This window comes from Indicator indicator, chromosome 33 (genome assembly GCF_027791375.1).
Source record: "Indicator indicator isolate 239-I01 chromosome 33, UM_Iind_1.1, whole genome shotgun sequence".
NCBI classification, from domain to species: Eukaryota; Metazoa; Chordata; class Aves; order Piciformes; family Indicatoridae; genus Indicator; species Indicator indicator.
This window is the reverse complement of record NC_072042.1, coordinates 7,241,487-7,264,244: the sequence shown is the minus strand read 5'-3', so window position 1 is coordinate 7,264,244 and position 22,758 is coordinate 7,241,487. Positions and strand designations below refer to the sequence as shown.

Below are 22,758 nucleotides of genomic sequence, written 5' to 3'. Positions count from 1 at the left end.
CTCCAGCCCTCATAAGGCTTCGTGGTAAACGTGTGAGAGGGGACAGTCCCCCGGCGAGCCTTCCGCAGAGGGATCATCGATGCTGCCGGGGCTGGCAGTCCGGGCGCCACCGGGCAGCTCGGCAAGCCGCAGGGTAGGCGCATCGTACCGCAGCGGGGAGCAGCCAGGCAGCCCGGCCGGGCAGGGGCTGCAGTGAATACGGGCAGGCTCAGGCTCGCAGAACGGCGTGGCGTACTCGGGCTCGGGCGGCAGCGGCTCGGCATACTCGTGGTATTTTCCTGGTACATCGTAGTGGCTCACAACCAGCGGCAGCGTGTAGCCCTCATCTGGGAAGGGCTTGAAGGTGGAAGGCCCTGGATGGCTGCTGGGGCTCACCTGCAGCAGGTCTGGCTCGGCGTACTCTGGAATGGGGACACCGAGCTGTGAGCTGGGGAACAGCAGGGTGGCGGTCACTGCGCCGTTCCACATGCAGGTGGATTGGAGGCACCCGTGGGTGCAAAACCCGAGCACATCTGGATGCCCTGGGCCGGGAAACGGTGGGCAGATGTGTGCCAAAACCATCCAGGGCAGGACAACCACCCATGGGGATGTGTCCATCCCTCTGCCCCAGCATGGAGCAGGGCCCTTTGTGCCCTGCAGCCACCTTCTGATGCCCAAGCCTGGGCTGAGGCAGAATAACAAAATAATGATTATCATATTCAAATATTATTACTGGCCATGTCAGGGGCTGCCTTTTACCCAGGACCATGGTGCAGGACAGGGGTTGGACCAGACTGGTACTGGAGACGCGGGCAATGGGCAGCCCACGGTGCAGCTGCAGGACCTGTTCACACCCCGATGGCCTTACCTGATAAATGGGTCTGGCTGAGGTCTTCCAGTGTCGGTGGGGTGGGGAAGGAGGTGAGCATGGAGCCAGGGGGTTGCAGGCTCTGCAGGGAGCACACCTGGCTCGACTCCACTTCAGGGTACCCTGAGTGAGAACAGAAACCCCCCCATTGTCACATGATGTCCCTTGGGGACAGACTGGTGTCCCCAGGGGTCAGACAGCTCAAGGTTCAGCAGCAGCACCCTCTGAACCATCTGTAACCCTCCTGAAGCCCAGCAGAACCCCCAGGGAAGGGTTGGGGACCCTTTACCTTTCATGATCCCACAGTTCAGCTCTGCTGTTGGTTTCCTGCCAGGGGCAGAGCAATATGGAGGTGAAGAGTCTCAGCCACTCTGTGCCCACCACCCCCCACCTTCTTGCACCCGCTGCAAAGGGGGTTGCACCCCTCAGTACCCAGGGAGCAGCCAGAGCTGCCAGGCTTTGGGGAGGTGATGCCTGAGATGAAGCAGAGTGCAGGATGGGACCCACCTCTTCCTGTGGCAGAAGAAAGCCAGCAGCAGGAGGCTGGAGCAGAGGAGGATGAAGCCACCAATGAGCAGCATCACCAGCAGCATGGAGCCTGGGGAGTGAGGGCAGCATCAGGCCCCCATATGCCCCATCCCACCCCTCTGCACCCATGGGTGCCAGGAGCCCACTCAGGCCACCAAAGAAGGAAAATTAAAGTGGCATCTTAAAGCCTGAGTGGGTCTACTGGTGCCTGTAGCACAAGACAATGCTGGACCCCAGAAACAGCCCCCCCATGGCACCTACCTGCCTTCTGTGGGTCCAGGGTGACACCAGGGATGGGTGTATGGCTGGCTGGGTGGCTGGTGGGGACAGGGACCTCCTCGGGGACTCTGGGCACTGTGAGATGGAACATGGACTGTGAGACCACCACAGGTAAGTGGAGGTGCCCAGGGGACATTTGGGATATCAAGGCGTGTGGGGTGAGACACCTCACCGTAGGGCCGGGGCGCACGGACCCGTGCCAGCTGGCAGCCCACCAGGGCCAGCTTGAAGGCCACGCGCTGGTGCCAGCTCTGGGGCGTGACACGGATGTAGCGGGCAGCGATGGGGGGGATGAAGGCATTGAAGACCTCCCCGTGGCTGTCAGAGTTTCCTTCAAAGACCTGCCCGAGAGGGTGAAGAGGGAGCTGATGGCTGAATGCCCGTGGGCAGGGGGTCTGCAGCCCCTCCCATAGTCCCCTCCCCATGTCCACCTTGTCCTCCTGGCCACTGCTGCCTCTGTAGGGTTTCCAGTTCTTCCCGTCGCGGCTGAAGGACACCCGGTAGGACCTCACATAGTAGTCATGATGGTTGGAGGAGCCCTTGGTGATGATGCCTGGGGGAGCAGGAGCGAGCCCGGGGCAGGGGGGGGCTTGCTGTCAGTCGGGGGGTGCAGGGCTGGGGAAGGGCTTGGGCTGTGCTCTGGGCCCCGCCATGTCCCCTAGAGCTTTCCCAGCTGTAGTAACCTACACCTCTGAGATACCCAGAGCCCTGCGGGGAGGTGATCAGGCACAGGACTTGTCACCCCCCTGGGAACCCACATCCCTAGGAGGAGGTTTGGGTGGCAGATTCAAGTGCTGGACCCCCTGCTCTGCCCCCAGGAGCCGATAACCTCCAGCCCCAGCTGCCAGCCTTGCATTCCTCCCTCCTCCAGTCTCCTTCTGCACAATGTCTCCATTTTCCCAGCCGCAGTCACCAGCCACCACACAAAGCCCCCACTTTGGGCAGGCTCTGGACGAACAAAAGCTGCTGGCTGGCACCAGAGGCAGGAGCATGACATGAACTTGTCCAGCCCAGGAACGGCTGCGGGTGAGGCAGGGGGAAGGGACAGTTGCGGGGATTGGTGCTGTCTGCAGCCCAGCTTGCACCAGTAAAACCATGGCACAGGTTGTTCTGAGGGGCTTGCTCTGGACAGTTGTTTTGGGGGTCAGTGAGGCCGGCACACATCACCATGTGGAGGACAGCAGTCAGGGCAGCACGGGGCCAAGGACAGCTGTTGCTCCCCCTTCAATGGCCAATGCTCACCTGTGACGTTTCTGCGGGTGCCCAGGTCCAGCTCCAGCCAGGCGGCCTCAGAGCTGGGGTCAGCTGCCCAGGAGTGGCCAGCGCTGGCCAGCGCTGCCCGCTCGGCCACCCAGGCTCGGTCTTGGCCCAGCACATCCACCTCATGCCACCATGATGAGGCATTGAAGGCAGCCACCTCCAGCGTGTCATCACAGGCTGGCAATGGGAGATGGCAGGCTAGAAGCTCACAGCCTCCAGCCAGGCATGGCATGGGGGATGGCACCAGGTTTGGCAGCCAAAATTAGGGCTTAATTTCAGGGGAATCAGGACAAAAAAATACCTCTGTGGAATAGGAGCCGCTTCTCAGAGAGGGATCCCCTGAGAGGAGAAAAGAAGGGAGAGCATCAGGTGGGGTCCCTGCAATTTAGGGGTGGCAGGTACCCAGTGTCAGTCTGGAGGGGTTACACAGCCGGGTGTGGGGTGCAGTTGGGGGTCCTCAGTGCACCCCTCACCTACCTTTTGGAGTGCAGCCCGTTGGCAAAGGCCGACTCATAGAGCGTGATGCCCTTCTCCCGGGACAGGCTGACCTGTCCCCCCAGCTCGTCTGCGACCACCCCAGCGTGAACAGCTGCCTTGCACAGCACTGAGGTCTGCAGGAAGTGGGGCAGGGCTGAGAGCAGCCCCCTGCGGGGGGCATGCACCCCACGGGACACCAAGTGGCCAGACCCAGCCCGTGCCCTCTACTGGGCAGGGACAAGCAGCAACCACTGCTGGTGAGCATTCCCGGGGAGCACTCCTGTGGCATGAGCTGAGCTGTGCACTTACGTCACGGTAGCCTTGGCTTGGGTTGCCCCAGATGTCCCCCTCAATGTCCTTGCAGCCCGCGGGGCAGTACACACTGAAACACACAGCAGGGGGGCCAGGGCTTGCTCCTACCCCAGTCCCCTCTGTGCACCTCCTTTGCTCCCCACCACAATGCAGCTGCACCCCAAGAGACCCAGGGCAAGCACACTGCGAGCATCCAGGAAAGGGATGAGGAGAAAGCAGGGCTGACAGGGACCAGCAGCAAAGCCAGGGTAGGGGACACCAAAGCAGGGACCACTGACATCCCCTGGCCACTCACCTGATGTGCTCCTGGGTGTAGTGGGTGCCTCGAACCAGGCAGGAGACCAGGTCTGCAAGGTAGGGACACACCAGGGTGAGGAACCATCTACAGCCCCACAGCACCCATGTCTTCCCAGGACACCCCAAGGATGGCTCCTTGGTCCCTGCTGCCAGCAGCCCCATGCCAGCAGCACTGCCCCAAGGTGCTGGGAGGGGTCCTGGGTAACCTGGAGGTCTCCCACATTGTGCCCCCAAGCCAGGGAAAACTTGAGTCTTCAGGGAGCTTTGGGCAACAGAAGCCCACCCCGGGGTCAGCAAGGAGCTTCCCCCACCCCCAGCCATGCCCCCCCACCCCATAGGCTGAGGCACAGGGGTGTCTCTAGGGTACAGTCCCCCCTACCTGGGTGCTGCGAGGTGGCATAGGAGAGGAGGAGGCCTCGTCCTGAGCGGTGGCTGCTGCTGTTGAACAGGACGGTGACGGAGCTGGAGTTTGTCACCAGGAGCGGGGTGGCAGGAACAGCGTTCCTGCAGTAGGGCCCTGACGGCAGGCATGGGGTCATGGACACAACTGGGAGTCCCGAGGGACAGGGGCACCCCAACCCTGCAGTGTCACTTCCCTTGGCTTAGCTCTTGACAGGACCAGAGAGGCTCAGGCATTTGGGCTGTGCTTAGGGTGGTACTAGCCCCAGAGTGGTCTCATGCCAAGGTGGTCCCAACCTCAGGGTGGTCTAAACCCCAGGGTAACCTCATCTCAGGATGGCCCCATGTCAGAGTGGTCACAAGCCCAGGGTGGTCTCAGCCCCAGGATGGCTCCATCCCCAGAGCACTTACATCATGACCATGGGCACAGTTCACTGCAGCTCACCCTGTCCCTAGTCCCCCACCTTCTCTCCCCAGTCATTAGCAGCACCAGGGAAGATGCAGCCCCCAGGCACAGGGAGAGGACCTGGACCAGACTCCCAGGGGGCACCCTGAGATGTCCTCACCTCCCCAAGTGGGAACAGGCAGAGCACTGGCTGGGCAGGGACCCCCCCACCACTTCCCAGAAACCCTTCCATCCAGGGCCTCTTCATTCCACACCAGCTGGGATGATGCAAGTGGCCACCAGCCCTGATCTGGTGTGTGCCACCGTGTATCCTGCTGCAGGGACAGTCACACGTGGCACGGCCCCATTAGACCCCAAAACAGAGGCTTCCCTCATCTCCCCTTTCACAGCACTGCGGAGGCTGCCTCTTAAATCCTCCCTCTTTAATTAATTTGCAGTCTCCATCTCCCTGATTAAAACCAGCTGAGCAGGCAGGTAGGCAGGTTCCTTGGGGACATCTCTAGTCCCAAACGGGAACAAGAGGTGGCCTCAGTCCCTGGAGTGCCATCACTGACAGATCCCTTCCCCATGTCTCTGCTCTGCTTCACGGCCACCACTGGGGTCCCGGGGTGCCCAGAGATGCTTTGAGCAGAGGCATCACTGGCCAGGGACAAGGAGCTGTGTCTCTGTGTCCCTATGATGAAAGTCCTCATGGGGTCGGGCTGTGCCTCTCTTTCCCCTGGGCCTGGGCAAGTGAGGGGCCAAGCCCAGGGGCTGTGTGACATGCAGGGATGTTACAGGATCAGCAGAGTGATGGGATGGGAGCTCTGCACGGTGCACAGATGAGCTGCAGATGACACCCGGCAGACACTGCCGTGCCGGGCACCGTGCCCACCCAGCTGGAGGCTCTGGAAACCCCCTGGATGTTGGGGACCCCTCGGCCAAGCCAGCAGCTGGAGGCTGCCACCCCTGCAGGGACCCCAGGCAGGATGAGGCTGGATGCCAGAGCCCGGGGCTGAGTCAGCAGGATGGAGCCCACAACCTCCGCCTGCTCCGGCCGCTTCCCGACAAACATCTGGGACTGCTCAAGGGCCGGCGTCAGCCGCGGGACCCCGTCCGGGCCACGGCCACCTCCCGCCCGCCAGCACGCACGGCGCTTTTGGGTGTCCAGCCACCTCCTCCCAGCACCCCTACCTCCCACCCCGTCCCGTCCACCAGCTTCCCCTCAGGACTCCCGCACTTACCATAGGCAGTGCCAACCTGGGGGTCAGCAAGCAGAACGGAGCTGCGGGCGCAGCGCTCCGAGGGCTCCAGATCCACGTCCCCGAAGGCCAGGAGCAAGGAGGTGCCGGGGGGGGCCCGCAGCCTCCAGCGACAGGCGGTGTGGTTGGGGTACGTGCCCGGGTAGTTCTTGGAGCTGAGGGTGCCACTGTGGGGTGTCAGCAGCGTGTGGCCACAGCCGTCCCCTGCAGAGAGACCAGGGAGCAGGTGGGACATCAGCCAGGCTACTCCCTGCTTCAGATTCCCCATTTGACATAGTCCCAGGAGACACTCCACAGGCACCTTCAACCCCTTCAAACGTTTTATTCATCTGAAAAATCTTTTTTTGGGGGGCTTTGGCCACTCCCCACATCGAGGACAGTCCCCAAGAGGATGAAGGTGCCTCAGTTTCCCCTGACCCTGCACGGACCTTCTCTCCATTCTCCAGGCCAGGAGCACCCCAAGTTTAGATGATACAAAACGATGCAAGGAGGAAATGCCCCCCACTATGGGGCTGTATGGGACCAAGGAGCCCGTGGGAGCCCCCAGCTGTAGCCTTGAACTTGAGCATGACTTTGGGCAGCTACACCCCCATCTCCTCATGCCAGCACCCACTATGGAAAGGGCTTTTCTCCAGGCTTGTCACCCCTGGGAATGAGGGAATATCCTGGACACTTGAGCGTCAGGGATCAGACAGGATTTCTGGGCAGAACTGGGGTGCAAGGACTGGCAGGGAGTTGGGGGGAAGCACTGCTCAGCCCCTCCACATGGGCTGAGGGGGATGTGGGGGTCTGTCATTACAACAACCCCACCCCCAGAAAGTTGCTGCCAAGCATCATCACACACAAGTGATGGCAGGCATGGCCTCGCCCCTGCCTTGGCTCCCCTCCCTGTCACCAGGAGACAGCACAAAGCACCAACCAGGAAAAACCCTGCAGGGATGAAAAAAAAAGGAAGGGGAGCCGGAGGTGGAAGATGCCAACCTCCCCAAAGGCCTGTGGGAAGGGCTGGTGGCCAAACTGAGGGGATTCATCCTGTGAACATCCTCTGCACAGGGATGCAGGACTGGGGGAAATCCTGAGTTTCCCCATCCTGGCTGGGCAGTGTCCTCCATCATGGAAGGATCTGGGGCAGTGGGGGGGCACCAGGGGCAGGTTGGATGGGGGTAACAGTACAAGGAACCCTAGGGTGTCAAGAAAGCAGTTCCCAGAGGTGGGGAGACAAATTTAGGATATTTGGGGGAAGTATCTTTCAAGGAAAGTTGGAGTCATTGGGATCTACATGGAAAACTCTGTTTTGGCCAGGACAGCCTGGTGTGTGTGCCTAAGCTGGGGGTCTTGGATAGACCCTGCCAGCTCCAACCCCACACCAGGTTGCAGGAGGAGCTGCAGACACCCATCCCAGGAAACTCTTGGGAAAAGCATCCCAAGTGTGGCCAGCACATGCCAGAGATAAGGGAAGAGCTGCAGGCATATGCAGGGATCTGACTCCGAGGAAAGGCTGGAAATGGCAAAGGCAGATCCCGGGGTGGGGGCAGGAGGGAGCTGTGCATGTGTACCCCCCAAGCCCCCAAGAAAAAAGAATAAAGATCAATTAAAAAAAAAGAAAATAAAAGAAAAAAGAAAGAAAAAGGAAAAACTGGGGAAAACTGGGGACAAATGGGGAAAACTGGGATTTCCGAGGGTGAGGTGGTGGCCGTGTCATCCCTGCCAGGGATTTGTTTGTTTTCTCACAGGATGCAGGAAAGACACAACAGAGTGATGCTCCGGGAAGAGCCCGGCACGCTGCCGGCCCCAGGAGAGCTCCCTGTGTCCACCGACAGGTTTGGGATCCGATGAAATTCTCTGTGGGAAGTTCTCCCGCATCCCGCGTGGAGAAGGCATAGGGAGTTTGCTCCCACGCATCCGTTTCCCCTCGCTGGGGGCGATAGTCGGGACGTCCCCGTTCTTTTCTCTTCACTCCTCGTTCTTGTGCCCAGTGCCTTCGGAATGAGGTTGGGCTGAATGTCCCCGAGGGGCTTTCCCGGACTCCAGCAGGTGCAAATCCCTCCGGAGAGACGCTGCCGGAGACTGCGACAGCCCCAGGATGGAGCCTGCTGCACGGCTTTCCAGGCCGTTACTGTCAGATACTCTTAAACTGGGGCAGAACTGGGGACGTCGAGATTAGCAGTTCCCGGAGAAAGCCCTGCCGGAGGGATGGAGCCCATCCGGGGCTCCCGGGGCAGGCGGCACCTCGGCGTCGGGAGCAGAGCGGGACAGAGGCAGCGCGGGCGGGAGCTGCGAGGAGACCAGGCGGATGCGGCATTGAGGGCATGCGGGAGTGGTGGAGGTAGCGGGCGGCTCGTCTCGTCCGGTACCGGAACAGAGAGATGGCGAAGATTCCGTCCCGGATCGGTACTGGGACAAGCGGACCGCCAGGGCCCCCTTCGTGGTGTGGTCCCGATCTCGGGACCGCGGGAGCCCCGTCCTGCGTCAGTACTAGGACAGACAGACCGCGAGGGCTCCGTCACGGTGTGGCGTCAGCGGGAACCGGTCCCGGCTCGGTACTGGAAAGCCAATCCTGGTCTAATCCCAGTCCAGACACAGTGAGGAGTCCGTTCCGGCTCGGAACCGGGATGCCCATCCAAGATCGGTAACGGGACAGGGGGAATCCTGTCTGATCCTTTTCCCTGTCCCGGTCCCCATCTTGGATCCAGTCCCGCTCTCGGTCCCTGTTCTGGTCCCCATCTCCTACTCACTCGCAGTCCCTTGAACCTGTCACGGTCCCCATCCCAGACACGGCCCCAGTCTCGGAACCGGTGTCGGTCTCCATCCCGGACCTAGATTCAGTCTCGGTCTGAGTTCCGTGCGCGGCTCACGGCCCATCCCAGCAAGGGGAGTGGACCCCGGGGGTGCCGGTGGGAGCAGAGATCCTGATGTCGTCTCCCGGTGCCCCGCAACCCACACTCACCGTCCTGTCCGCCGGCCGGGCGCAGCCCCAGAGAGCCCATCAGAAAGTAGCGGCGGAGCAACGCCAGCACCAGCGCCCCCCGGGCCGCCCCGCCGCCCGTCCGCATCCCGCCGCCGCCACCGCCGTCGTCGTCGTCGGCCCCGCCGCGGCCCCACCGCCCCCAACCCGCACCCGTGCCACCCCGCCGCGCCCATTGGCTACTGCTGCCTGGCCCCACGTCGCCATTGGGTCACCTTGCTGTCAGTCAGACGGCACAGCAGGCAGCGTGGGGCTCGGCCGGACCGGCGGGAGGGGGAGAAGTGGAGGGGTGTCAAGGCACCGCGAGGGGGGCCCCGACCGTGCTCTGGGTTGCGGGATAAGGATCCCCAAAGCCGGGCTGGGGACGGCCCCAGGTACCCCCTGGGGATGGGGGTGGGAGAGCAATCACCCCATGATCAAGGCAGGGATTGTCCCCCGTGCTGGGCACTGCTGAGGCCACTCCTCAAATCTTGGGGTCAGGTTTGGAACCCTCACTGCAGGAAGGACATTGACAGGCTGGAGCGAAGCCAGAGAAAGGCAAGGAGACAGGTCTGGAGAACAGGGCTGGGGAGGAGCAGCTGAAGGACCTGGGGGTGTTCAGCCTAGAGAAGAGGAGGCTGAGAGGAGACCTCTTTGCTCTCTACAACTCTCTGAAATGAGGCTAGAGCCAGGTGCGGCTTGGTCTCTTCTCCCTAGGAACAAGTGACAAAAGGAGAGGAAATGGCCTCAAGTTGCCCCACGACAGATTTAGGCTGGATATCAGAAGAAACTTCTTGACTTGAAAGGGTTCTCAAAGGGGGAATCCACATCCCTGGAGGTGTTTCAATGAAGCAGAGATGTGATGCTGAGGGCTATGGTTTAGCACCAGCCTTGGCAGAGTTAGAGAATGATCGGACTCAATGATCTTGAAGTTCTTTTCCAACCAAACATTCCACCACTCTCTGCGCCCTCCTCGCCGCCGCCGTCACTCATGAGCTGGCCTGACGGGGCTGTGCCTCTGGCCGCCGCCAGGGGGAAGCAGAGCGCCGCCGGCCCCTCAAAGCAGGCGGCGGCCGGAAGTGCTGGCGGCAGAGGCCTCGGCGGTTACTGCGCACGCTCGCTGCTGCCCGGCCCGCTTCAGCTCCCCCCCTTCTCCCCTCCTCCTCCTCCCCCTTCTCTCAACCCGCGGACTCTGCCGCTCGGCGACGGTAAGCGCCGGCCGGCGCCGCGCTACGGGAGCCGGGAGGGGCCAGGCGGCGGCGGCGCGGAGCGCCGCGACGGGGCGGGGCGGGAGGGGGCCCAGCCTGGCCTGGCCCGGCCCGCCGGGAAGGGGAGGGGAGGGGGCGCCCCAGCGCGCGTCGCCGTACGTGCCGCCGCCGCGAGGGCGGACGTCGCGCGCCGCGGGGGGGAAGGGGAAGAGGGGGAGCGGGGGGGCCACACCCCTCCCCCGGGCAGCCCCGCCCCGCCGCCGCGCGCCGCCGGGGGGGCCCCGTCGCCGTCCCCCCGCCCTTGACCTCCGACCCCCGGGGGGGTGGTGGTGGCCTCTGACCCCTGGGCTTCGTGTCTGCCGCGGGGATCGCGATCTTCCGGAGGCCTAGCGAGGGACTAGGGGGCTTCCAGCGGGGCCTCGGGGTTCTTGGGGTGGAGGGGAGACTCTCCAGGGGTTCCACCGGCCCCTCATCCTGCTCCTATGAGCGGTCTGGGCTCCGATGCGGCCGGAGCCGGTCACTGTTGGGGTTCTTCCATCCACCCATGCCGGAAATCCTGAGGAAGCATCAGTCCTGCCATTCCACGGTCGGGTCCTGAGGGAGCAGCACCGTGGAGGGGTGACCCAGGCCGGGTCTGGCCTGCCCGGGGTGTCAGAAGCCCTGAGCGGCTCAGAACACGGCCGACGTGAGAGGCGATCCCCGGAGGGGCGTGGCCTGGACCCTCTGTGCCACCGCCTCATTTGTCCCGCTGTGACCCAGCCGTGGGCCACGGTCCCTGCTGTCACCTGCCCTGGGGTCTTCCTGACACAAGTGCTTTCCCAGAAGATTTAATCCCCATGGAGGGGATCCTGGCCCACAGCAGTAGCAAAGCCACCTGGGTGGCTCCCTGCACAGCAGCAGGCGCATCCCGAGTGGGAGCAGCGCAGCTCCCTGATCCCTGCTCAGGTCTGCTCTGGCACACCTCCTCTGCCACCGCGAGTGTGGCTGCTCCGCACCCCTGTGTGGTGGGAAGGGTTAGTCCCTGGCATGTGCCTGGTAGCAAGGGAATTAGAGCATCCCAAGGGCAGCTGGAGGTGCTGCCACCTCTGGGCAGAAGTTCTCTGGGAAATGGTCTTGCGAAAACCCAGCTTGAGGCTTTGTGGGGTTTGGGAGCTGTGGACCCAGGGAAGTTAGGAGTGGGATGGCACTGGGGGGTTCTGCCTCTGTTGGGTTTGTGTCATCAGATAAGATTTTCCCAGCTCTTGTGATCAGCAGGGGAGGACAAGCCCTCGTGTGTGTTGGCAGGCTCTTGCCGTCCCCGGTGGTGAATTTGAAATGGTCGGTCCCCGCTTTGGGGCTGGAGCTTTGCTCAGCCGGCCCCGCAGCCTTGGCTGGCCCGGCCTGTGCTGCAGCTGCACTGGGCGATGATGCTTAGCCTGCTGCTGTCCCTCTGCCCGCACAGGCAGCGGTGCAGCCGCGGCACTGACCTGCCTCCTCCTTGCCCTCTGCAGCACCGCGGCACCGCCGGCGCCGGTCTTCATGTGAGAGATGGCGAACGCCGAGGTGAGCGTCCCTGTGGGCGATGTGGTGGTTGTACCAAGTGACGGCAACGAAGGGGAGAACCCGGAGGATACCAAAACCCAAGTGATCTTGCAGCTCCAGCCGGTGCAGCAGGGGTGAGTTGGATGGTGTTGCGGGGTGTGGGAGATACGGGGTGGGACTGGGGAGTGTGGGGGTGTCCCTGTAGGTTTCTGTGGTGCAGAGACTGAGCATCACTGCATGTCCCAGGTGCTTATCCATTCTGTGCCACACACGGTAGGGAGAAAAATACAAGGCAAAAAAGCTTTTGTGTGTGTCTGTTGTGGGGACTCCGAGGACTGAAACTGCCCTGTGGGGACGTGTCCACAGGGCGCTGTCTCTGGACCACAATGGCTGTGTCAGTGGGGTAGCAGTGTGGTGCTGCCCCAACCATGCATCCTCCCACTCCCCCTCTTCCCTCTTTGGCCCTGGGGTAGGATTTTGCCACACTGCAGCTGCTGTGGGTGGTGGTCTGTGCCTGTAAAGCAAAATGAAGCTGGAATTTCAGAGGCAATTTTGTGGCAGCACTGGCAGCTGCTGTGCAGAACTGGTTGCCACCAGACACTTCATCTTCACCCTCGATCAATCAGGATGTAACTCTGCTGGCTCCAGTTTGATCATATTCACAGAGCAGAGTGGCTGCAGACCTGACCGTGACCCTGAGTGCTGCAGTGTCACACAGGGCTGGAAGGGAAGGTCTGGGACACTGAGCTCTGCTTCCTGTGGTAGTCGGTAACTGTTAGAAACCAGAGGAGAAGGAACCACAGCAGAGCAGCTTCAGTGGCACTCCAGCATGGGGGGCACAGTGACAGGGCTGGGAACGCCTCTGCCTGTTTCAGTCGTTGGGATTTGTATCCTGTTTGGTCAACAGCAGCTGAACATCAGCCAGCCTGTGCCCAGGTGGCCAAGAAGGCTGACAGCATCTTGGCTTGGATCAGCAAGAGTGTGGCCAGTGGGACCAGGGCAGGGATTGTGCCCCTCTGCTCAGCAGTGTTGAGGCTACACCTCAAATACTGGGTTCAGTTTTGGGCTTCTCACTCCCAGAAGGACATTGAGGGGCTGGAGCAGGTCCAGAAAAGGGCAACGAAGCTGGGGAAGGGTCTGGAGAACAGGGCTGGGAAGGAGCAGCTGAGTGGGCTGGGGGTGTTCAGTCTGGAGAAGAGGAGGCTGAGGGAGACCTCACTGCTCTCTATAGCTCCCTGAGAGGAGGCTGGAGTCAGGTGGGGCTTGGTCTCTTCTCCTTAGTAACAAGTGATAGGACAAGAGGAAATAGCCTCAAGTTGCCCCAAGGGAGGTTAAGATTGGACATGGAGAACAATTTCTTCCTCTTGAGGGTTGTCAAGGCCTGGCCCAGGCTGCCCAGGGCAGTGGTGGAGTTTCAGAGCTGTGGAGATGTGGTGCTGAGGGCCATGGGTTGGTGGTGCCCTGGCAGTGCTGGCTTCATGGTTGGATTCAATCTTTAAAGTCCTTTCCAACCTAAATGATTCTCTATTCCATGTGCCAAAAAAAAAAATGCCTGTGATTGAAACTATCAAACAAACACCAGATGGCTGAGGAAAGGCAAGAGAGAAACAGCCCACAGCTGTAACCCTCTGCCGTGATCCCTGTGGTCTGCTCATGGGTGGCCACTTTCCCGACAGGATTTACCAGGAGGGCTCGGAGGCTGGGGCTGCCGTGGTGGCTGTTGAGACCCACACCCTGCACAAGCTGGAGGAAGGGCTGGGTGAGTTTTTGCTGGCATGGGCAGGGTCCCCTCTGCAGGGCTGGGCACCGCTCCGCTGGGCTCTCCCCTTCGCTGGGCTTCCTTCTGGCTCTGCCCCTGCAGATGCTGTTTCCCAGGCATGGATGTGGGTGCAGGGTCTGGGCATACTCTGGAATAAGAGTCTGCTGGTACTGCTTGAGCCCAAAGTGCTGGAACTGAGATCCTGGCTCTCCTGCAGTCACTGGTAAGGGCTCCCATGGGGTGCAGGGGAGCCGAGGCTTCACCCTGGTCATGCTATGTGACACCAGCAGGCAGGAGTGAGGGTGATGAGGATGTGGTTGTGTCTCTCCTGGCTGAGGCATCCAACTCTGAATCTGGTTCTTTGCTGAACAAACAGCCTGGCAGTTTGGGCTGGATGTGCAGGAGAACCCAGCAGAGCTCTGCGTGATCCCTGCCATTCTAAGGAATGTGTGGGAACAGGCTCCTGTCCTTGGGTGCTGTCAGTAGGTGGTAACTGGTGTTATTCCTCCTGAGTGGGTGTGGGTCTTCTGGTAGTACCAGAGAAACTCTCATAACCTTCTTATCAGAGGTTATCAGTAAATATCTGATAGTGCTGCTAAAGAGCTACCAGAGCTCTTTGTGCTTTCTGCAGAGGCTGTTCTCACTGCCCCCACTGCAGCTCTGGTGGGTTTCTGATTCCATTTCTCATAGATGAGCTTGCTCTTGAGTGTTGCTCTATGAAAAAGCAAATGCCACTTGCTGCCAGAGCTAGCAATTGGAGAAGATCAAGAGAGAACTGATCCTGAGCTGGGAATGGCCCAGAGTGTAGGTCTCACAACCTGTGAGCTTCCAGCTCCCACCTTGTGGGATTTGAGCTTCCTGGGTGAAAGTTTCATTTTCAGCCATTCCTCCCTCAGACCCCAGCACCATTGAAACAAACGAGGAGATTGAGATTGCCTATCCCATCACCTGTGGGGAGAGCAAAGCCATCTTGCTCTGGAAGAAGTTTGTTTGTCCAGGAATTAATGTCAAGTGTGTAAAGGTAAGGGAATTTTCACAGCTGATTCTTCCTCTGCTCTCAAGGTCTGGTGCTTAACCTTCACAGGACTTTCTTTTTGCTTTTCCTGGAGCTGAGTGGCTTTGCCTTTGCAGTGTGCTGGATCGTTAGTGCTGCAGTTGGTTTTGGCATGGGGTGGAGTGGGTTAGGACTGAAGTTCTATCACCTCCGTTAGATTTCAGCACTGCTCTTTATTATTGTTCAGAGTTGTGTTTGGCACTCGAAGCTGAGGCCAGGCAGGGGATGTGGACTGAGATCTGCCAGAGCTCTTCTTCCTTGTCTCTTTCCCTTGGTATCCTGATGCTCTGCTGCTGTCACCTCCTCAGTGAGCAGGCTGCACTGAGAAGAGAAATCTTGCTGTCACGTTTTCCACTTGGCAGTGTTCATGAATCAATGGATGTGCTGAGGCTGAGCCCCTTGTGCTGCTGCATTCCTGCTGCCCCTCAGCAAGAGCTGTCTTGGTCACTGGAGCAGGGCAGGGCAGATGCCCAAGTGAATGCCTGTGTCAGCGAGCTGTTTGTTGGCTGTTTGATGGCACAGGAGTCTTTCATAAGGTCTCCAAGATGATTGTTGGTGTTCAGAGAAGGAGCTCATTTGGATCATTGCATTGTACAAAAGCCTTCAGGGCTGCTCCTGGCTGGCGCTGTGTGGTTTGGGTGCTAGTGGCTGCCAGGTCATCCCTGCAGGCAGATCCACTCTGGAGTTAGAAGCATTGCTGAGGGATTCAAAGATGTTTGGGAAGCAGCTCCTCTCTCTGGGTAGAAGTGGGGGCTTAGCTGAGCTGTGGACAGGCTGTGTTGCATGCCCCTGATAGCCTGTATGTTACCCTGTGTTTGCTGAGCCCTTCTTTATCTCCTTGTCAGTTCAATGACCAACTGATCAGTCCCAAGCATTTTGTTCACCTGGCTGGGAAGTCTACCCTGAAGGACTGGAAGAGAGCCATTCGCCTGGGAGGAATCATGCTGAGGTATTTGTCTTGCCTCCTGCTGTGTTCAGCTTCAAGGTGTCATGGCTGCAGCTGCAGGGTCCCAAGCAGGGTTTTGTCTGCTTTGTAGTTCCCAGGGGACCTCCTGGAAGCTCACATTACCTGGCCAGCAGCCTGCAGAGGTCTCAGGGGCAGAATTCTTTGTTCTGGCCTTGCATGGGGGACCTGCTGCTGGGTGTGGCTGGAACACTTTGTATATGAGGCTGGGGGTGTCTTTACCATTTGGAAGCCCTGCAGGAGATGTTTTGTGTGCAGAGCAATGCTGGTTCTCCCTTTCTCCACCCCTTCCATGGTTGTAGCAGCCCTACCTGGAACACTGCCTTTTGTCTCCAGGCTGATTTGAGTTGAGCCTGGTTCTCTCCCCACTCCCTGCACAGGAAGATGATGGACTCAGGGCAAATCGACTTCTACCAGCACGACAAGGTTTGCACCAATACCTGCAGAAGCACCAAGTTTGATCTCCTCATCAGCAGTGCCAGGGCGCCAGTGCCAGGCCAGCAGAGTGTGGTGCAGACTCCTACATCTGCTGATGGTAGGAAACCAGTTGGCAATGCCAAGGGAGCTTCCCTCTGGCACTGATCTCCCCTCCCTGAGCTGACCAGACCTGATGAGCTCTGCACACACCTTGCACCTTCTGCCAGGGGCAGTGAGGGGCTCACAGGATGGTTTGGGTGGGAAGGGACCTTTAAAGCTGATCCAGCCTACCCCCCTGCAGGCAGCAGGGACATCCCCAACCAGAGCAGGTTGCTCAGAGTCCCAAACAATCTGACCTGCAATGGTGCCAGACATGGCGCATCTCCCTCCTCTCTGGGCAACCTAGGCCAGGCTCTCCCCATCCTCGGTGTTAAACATTTCTCCCTTCTCTCCAGTCTCAATCTCCCTGTTTCAGTTCAGACCATTCCCCTTTGTCCTGGTCACAACAGGCTCTGCTCAAAAGTCTGTCCCCAGCTTTCTGATCAGCCCTTGAAGCACTGAAAGGCCACCAGAAGGTCTCCTTGGAGCCTTCTTTTCTCCATGCTGAACCGCCCCAACTCTCTCAGCATGGCCTCATAGCAGAGGACTTCCAGCCTGCAGTGCCCCTGTTGGAGACCACTCTGGTTTCTGGAAAGGAAAATGCTAAAACGCTTCTGATGTGCGCTCAGAGAGGTTTCAGCAGCAATGGTCAGGGAGGTCTGCTCCACAGTAACATGAGAGCTGGAAAGTATCCATGACTGAGAACAGCCTTGGGAGCTGGGGAAGGCTCACCTTGAAGAAATCCCTGTGCTGGAGTCATCATGGGAGGAAACACCTGAGAGAACTCATCTCCATCCTATTGGAGGGTCTATTCCAAAGGCAGGAGATGGGCTGATGCTCAGGAATGGATTTAAGGATGCCAGCCTTCTCTGGAGCAGCCTACTCCATGTCACCCGGACAGCCATGAGCAGGATAGGATGGCTGGACATGATTTGATTGTCACTCCAGCTGCAAATTCTCAGTGAATGCTGTGCAGAAAGCGACCTCTCTGCTGAAGTCCGGTGGCAAGACTTCTCCCAACCAAACTGCATTGTTCCCCTGGGCAGGTTACATTTCCCTGAGGCCCCAGGTGGCTGAGGTGCCAGAGTTGTCCACTCAGTTGGCTGAGGAAACTCCAGGAAAGCACATGATGAAATCTTACAGTGCCTACAGCTTGGCTTCATCCCAAATCTGACCCAGAAATTTAGGATTGAGTCAGATCCATTTCCCTTCTATAAACCCTCTGGGACCTTGGCCCTGTCATTTCCTGAGAGATTTGGCCATCTCTGGGGTGCAGAGCTCCCTGCTGCTGATGCCCTTCTGCCCCTTTTGTGCCCAAGACCCCAGTCTGCTGAAGTTTTTCCTTCCAGAAGCCCCAAAGCTTTCCATAGTCATAGCTCTAGTGAGCAGCAGCAATGTTTGCCAGACACAAACAACCTGACCATGAGAGGGTTAAAAAGAGCCGGGGAGGGAAAACAAAGCAGGGATCCAGGGCTGGCACTCTGGGTGCCACAGCAGGAGCTGAGGTTGCCTCTCTGGCAGGGAGCATCACCCAGATAGCACTGTCGGAGGAGAGCATGGAGGAGGGCATTGAGTGGAACTCAGCCCTGACAGCTGCGGTCACTGTGGCCACTGAGGAGGGCATGAAGAAGGACATGGAGGAGATCTCAGGTGAGCTCAGGCTGCTTCTTGGCTCTTTTCTTCCCCTCTCCTTTGCATCTTACACAGTGACTTATTCCTGAAAGGCTGAGGGTAGCCTTGTGGGAAAGATGCCAAATGCTTGTGTGTGGTGGTGACTTCTCCTTCCCTCTTCGGTGCCAGAGGACACGCTGATGTTCTGGAAAGGAATAGCTGATGTGGGGCTGATGGAAGAGGTAGTGTGCAACATCCAGAAGGAGATTGAAGAGGTCCTGAGAGGTGTCCAGCAGAGGCTGGGTCAGTCTCCCTTCCAGATGACAGGTAGGTGGTGAGCCACAGCCTGTGCCTCTGCAGTGGGAAGGATGCTCAGAAGAGCAGCTGCAGGCAGAAGTGACAAGGATCTGTCCCCAGCCTTTAAAGCTGTTGAGTCAGGATGGGGAGCAAGTTGCTGCTCATTAGCTGAGGCTGGGTGTGAGCTCAACCTGCCCAGCTGTGAAATGCTTTTGCTTGAAGGCACAAGGACTCAACATGCCACCCTGTGCCCCTGAGCAAAGGGACCCTGGCAGTTTGCTGAGACCATTGGGTAACTCTCCTCAGCTCCCAGCCCATGTGGAGGCCTGCCCAGATTCACTCCTCAGACCAGACTTAGCCAAACACTTTCCTCTGTGATAGTGCAGGCTCCAACAGGTCCTGGCCCCCTCACTTCTCCTTCTGTCTTCACTAGTACCAAAAGACCTGTTTTAGGGGCTGCACCAGCTGGGGGAACTAATCTGGGTTAAAAATAACTCTTTTAGGGTTATTTATATTCCCTAATCCAGTTCAGCACATGCCCCAGTGAGCACAGGGTTTGAGAACACCTCTTGCTGAGAGAACACCCTTTCAGCCAAAGCCTCCATTTCCCCCAGGATTACTTTGGATTCTTTTCCAGTTTGCCTTGGGGATGGTGAATCTTTCTCTCTGGTAGGTGGCAGCTTTTGGAAGCTGTGATTGAAGTCAGTGCAATAGAACAGACGTTCTGCACAGCTCTCAGTGGAGCTGGCAGGTTAATGCCACTGTCAGCAGCAGGAGGAGATGATTTGTAGGTGGAGAGCTCGTTTGTATCTCTGATTGCAGATGATGCTTTTACCTGCAGCAATTTGACACAGCTCTGTTTTCCTTTCTCCTGTGAATGGGATCTTTTCTTCCGTGAATGTCAGAAGGGTGCAGGAGCTGGGTCTGCCCTTGTCAGCCAGCCCTTGTGAAAGAGCTGAGAAAGAATCACAGAACCATTTGGTTGGCAAAGCCCTTTAAGATCTTTCAGTGAAACCATTCTCTAACTCTACCAAGGCTGGGGCTAACCCTTGGCCTTCAGTACCACATCTCTACCCCTTTTAAACTCCTCCAGGGATGGGGATTCAGCCACCTCCCTGGGCAGCCTGCAGACAGTTTTACCAAAAACAACAGAAAGTTTTGGTGTCACAGGAGCATCTTCTGAGCTCTCACCCATGGGACAAAGGCATTCAGCCCTATGCCTTTTCCTTGCAGATGCTGCAGTCTTGAACAATGTTGCCCACACTTTTGGCCTGATGGATACAGTCAAGAAGGTTCTGGACAACAGGAAAAACCAGACAGAGCAAGGAGAGGAGCAGTTTCTTTACACACTGGCAGGTACAGTCAGCACCTGGTAAGGCTTCTCATGCTGCTGCTGCTCTTGGGAGCTGATGTGACTTTCTTTCAGCACACAAACCAGATGGAGGTTAGTGTTCAATACACCTGCCCCAAAGCAAAGCCGTCCTGGTCCCTTTTTATCCCAGGCCTTCTGTGGAATTTCTTCTCTCCCTTATCTCACAGTGAGCAGCTGCTTGAGGCATTCGGCAGCTCAAAGGCAACACTTTGCTTCAGCCGGGGTGCTGGATGCATCTCCCTCCTCACTGTGTCCTGTAGGACCTGTTGTTATCTGGGGTGTCCTAGACCCCTACTGCCCTGGGTAACAGAGGTTACTGTGCTGCACCTGGCTGCCAGCGTGTTCCACTGACCTGAGCAAGTCCGACACCCTGTCCCTGCTGAGGAGGGGACCCAGCCAAGCTCAGGAAGCAGTTCCTCCTGCCCAGGGAGGGCTGTCCACTCTCCCTTGTAGGTGGGTCTAGCTTGGGGAGCAGAAATACATCGGCTGCTGTTTATGCTTGCACTCACAACCAGACAAAGCAGGAGGAGTGGGTGCAAAACATGGACCAGGTCTGTGTGGGTGGCAGGAGAGGAGAAACTTCTTTGGTGTGAGGGTGCTGGAGGCCTGGAGCAGGCTGCCCAGAGAGGTTGTGGAGCCTTCTTCTCTGGAGAGCTTCCAGCCCCCCCTGGCCATTGCGATCCTGGGTAGGCTGCTGTGGGTGCCTTGCTGGAGCAGGAGCTTGGACTGGGTGAGCTCCAGAGGTCCCTTCCAACCGCCCTGTGCTGGGGCTCTGTAAGAATCCAGCCTTTTCCTTCAGTGCAGTCTGACCTTGAGTGAAATGTTAAGATCATGCTCAAGTGGGTGGTTAGAAGCCCTCCTGTTGCAAACCTGGAGTTTAATGGAGTCCTCATGAGCTCCAGCCCAACATGCTGCTGCACTTCTCTTTGCAGACCTGGAGCGGCAGCTGGAAGAGCAGAAGAAACTGGCCAAGGACCAGAAGACAAAGTCCCAAACCATCCAGAACGTGGTGCTGATGCCAGTCAGCGCCCCCAAGCCCCCCAAGCGACCCCGCCTGCAGCGCCCAGCCTCCGCCACTGTCCTCAGCCCCTCCACTCCCATCCAGCAGCCGCAGTTCACTGTCATCTCCCCCATCGCCATTGCCCCTGTTGGCCAGCAGTTCTCCATGGGCAACATCCCTGTGGCAACCATTAGCCAGGGCTCCAGCCCAGTGACTGTTCACACCTTGCCCTCTGGCTCCCAGCTCTTCCGGTATGCCACAGTGGTGTCCTCTTCGAAGACCAGCTCCTCTGACACTGTCACCCTGCACCCATCCTCCAGCCTGGCACTGCTGAGCTCGGCAGCCATGCAGGACAGCAGTGCCCTGGCAAACATGGCCACCGTGGTCAACCCTGTGGAACTGGTGGCCATGGAGTCTGGCCTGACTTCCACCATCCAGGCTGTGGAGGGCACATCAGAGGATGGGCAGACCATCATCGAGATTGACCCTGCGCCGGACCCTGAAGTAGACACGGACGAGGCAGAGGGCAAAGCTGTGATCCTGGAGACAGAGCTGAGGACTGAGGAGAAAGTGGTGGGGGACATGGAGGACCATCAGCACCAGGTCCATAACGTGGAGATTGTGGTCTTGGAGGACTAGTGGGGAAGGCAAGCATTGGTTTGGGGAAGAGTTGAGAAGTTACTTTATTTTGGGCTTTTTTGTTAAGCATCTTTTCCAGCCACCCAATTTGTTCCCATGGATATTCTTATTGGACTGCACAGAACAGAGAGAGAATTTGGAGTTTTGAACAAACAAAGCTGGATAAACGTGGGAGACCTGGAAAAGACTCCAGCTCCGTGGAGCACTGAACAATACCACCTGTTGGCAGGGGCATGGAGATTGGATGTCTGCTAACAGCCTAGCTGGGAGGAACTGGAGGAGGGCTCCCAGCATGAGTCCTCCCGGTGCTTCTGCTCCTCCCTTCCCTGGCCCTCATCGCTGATTTCAGAGGGACAGTCAGCAGTGGCTGGAGCGTTGGTGTCACTGTGAGAGAGGTGATGGCTTGGGGTGGAACAGGTACCTCACTTGTGTTGTTTTCCCCCAGGAAGGGGCTTCTGTCGACTCTTCACTGTCACCTCAACCAGGATTTTTTAATGCTGATTATTCTAGTTTTGGGGAAGGCAACAGTAACCCTGCCTTTACTGTTCCTATTCTCCTCCTCCACACACATTGGGTTTATATATTGTTCTTTGGGGGGTTGTTTGTGTTTTTTGTGTGTGTTTTTGTTTGTTTGTTTGTTTGTTTTTAATTTGTTTGCTCTCACCCTTCCCAGATTTCCCAGCTGCAAAGCCCTGGAACTCCTCTACCCAGTCTCAGGGTCACTCTATCCCAATCCCACCTTTGCCTGTGGCACTTTTCCCCCATCCCTTTCCCCACCCAGCCGAGGTCAGTGCTGCAGCCTTGGCTTGGAGCCTCCGAGATCACTTCTGAGCTTTTTGCATAAAGGCAAAATCTTCCCTGGAGCTGCAGCTCCAGCAGCTGCCCTGGGGCTGGGCACCATGGGACTGCACAGAGCATGTTGTGCTGCTGCTGGCCAGGAGAGCTGTGCTCCAGATCAGGGCAGCTCCTGTTTACACGGTGTGCTGGGGCTGCTCCCTGCTTGTTGCTACTTGTTTGGTGGCTTAAGTTTTGCAATTTTGGTTTATTTCTTTTTTCTTCCTGTAATCTCTTAGCAGGATTAGAACTGGCACGTCACTGAAATGCCTGCCCTGTGATTTGCTGCCTTTCCCTCTTTTTGGTTTGGTTTGGTTTGTGCCCTGTGGCTGGGGGTCCCTTGGGTTTGGCCATGGTGGGAAGATGGCAGGAGGGAAGCAGCAGGGGCCATTAGAGGTTTGGGAGGGCTGGGAGGGCGGAAGCTGCTTGGCTGGAAACATGCAGCAGAACAACAGCAAAGGAAACACACCTGGGGAGGGTGGATGGGGAGGGGGACAGAGGACGTGTTTGGCTAATTTTTTGCATTAAAAGTTAAAATCCATCTACACTTGAATGGTTTATTTGTGAGGTGAAAGGAGGTGGCAGCTTGGATGGGGCAGGCACCCTTCTGTCCTCAGCTGTGAAGGGTTGGATCCCCACCTTGCCAGGTGTTCTGATGATGTTCCACTGGCAGTCTGGGAATGTTGGAGCTATGGAGCAGAGCTGGCCCATGGCAGCAGCTTGTAGCAAGTTGGACCCAGCTCGTGCAGATGTTGGGAAGCAGCCATGGAAGCCAGACTGCATGGATTTTCGATCAGGGATCCATCACTCCATGCCCAGCAGCCTTCATTCTGTTCCCCCTTGGCCTGCTCCAGGCAAGCAGCCCCTGGACTGGGAAGGGACAGGGTCCTTCTGGGGACCCTCCCCACTCTGGGCTTACTACAGGCCCTTCTCTGCACCATCCCTGCCTGAGCTGAGCCCCTGTCTTGGCTGGAAAAAGGGCAGGAGTTGGAC

General features: G+C 58.3%; 2 protein-coding genes across 3 annotated transcripts; one reads left to right on the top strand and one right to left on the bottom strand.

Moving 5' to 3' along the window:
- Positions 1-9: 9 nt before the first annotated feature.
- LOC128977627 (discoidin, CUB and LCCL domain-containing protein 1-like) lies at positions 10-7,909 on the bottom strand. Its single transcript, XM_054395216.1, has 15 exons — positions 7,828-7,909; positions 6,029-6,250; positions 4,380-4,517; positions 3,999-4,050; positions 3,701-3,773; positions 3,392-3,525; positions 3,216-3,253; positions 2,897-3,091; positions 2,086-2,207; positions 1,827-1,995; positions 1,637-1,729; positions 1,355-1,445; positions 1,137-1,174; positions 848-970; positions 10-401 (listed from the first exon to the last, which is right to left on the bottom strand). The coding sequence occupies exons 1-15, from the start codon at positions 7,907-7,909 to the stop codon at positions 10-12; spliced, it is 1,962 nt and encodes a 653-aa protein (XP_054251191.1).
- Positions 7,910-11,725: 3,816 nt separating this feature from the next.
- Positions 11,726-22,145, top strand: GMEB1 (glucocorticoid modulatory element binding protein 1). 2 transcript variants are annotated; one of them, XM_054395237.1, is made up of 9 exons: positions 11,726-11,851; positions 13,364-13,478; positions 14,375-14,499; positions 15,378-15,481; positions 15,877-16,031; positions 17,534-17,662; positions 17,813-17,950; positions 19,154-19,276; positions 20,225-22,145. In XM_054395237.1, the coding sequence occupies exons 1-9, from the start codon at positions 11,726-11,728 to the stop codon at positions 20,929-20,931; spliced, it is 1,722 nt and encodes a 573-aa protein (XP_054251212.1). In that variant the 3' UTR covers positions 20,932-22,145. The 2 variants fall into 2 exon arrangements, with proteins under 2 accessions (XP_054251212.1, XP_054251213.1); XM_054395238.1 differs by having other exon boundaries at positions 11,726-11,853; positions 13,396-13,478.
- Positions 22,146-22,758: the final 613 nt, after the last annotated feature.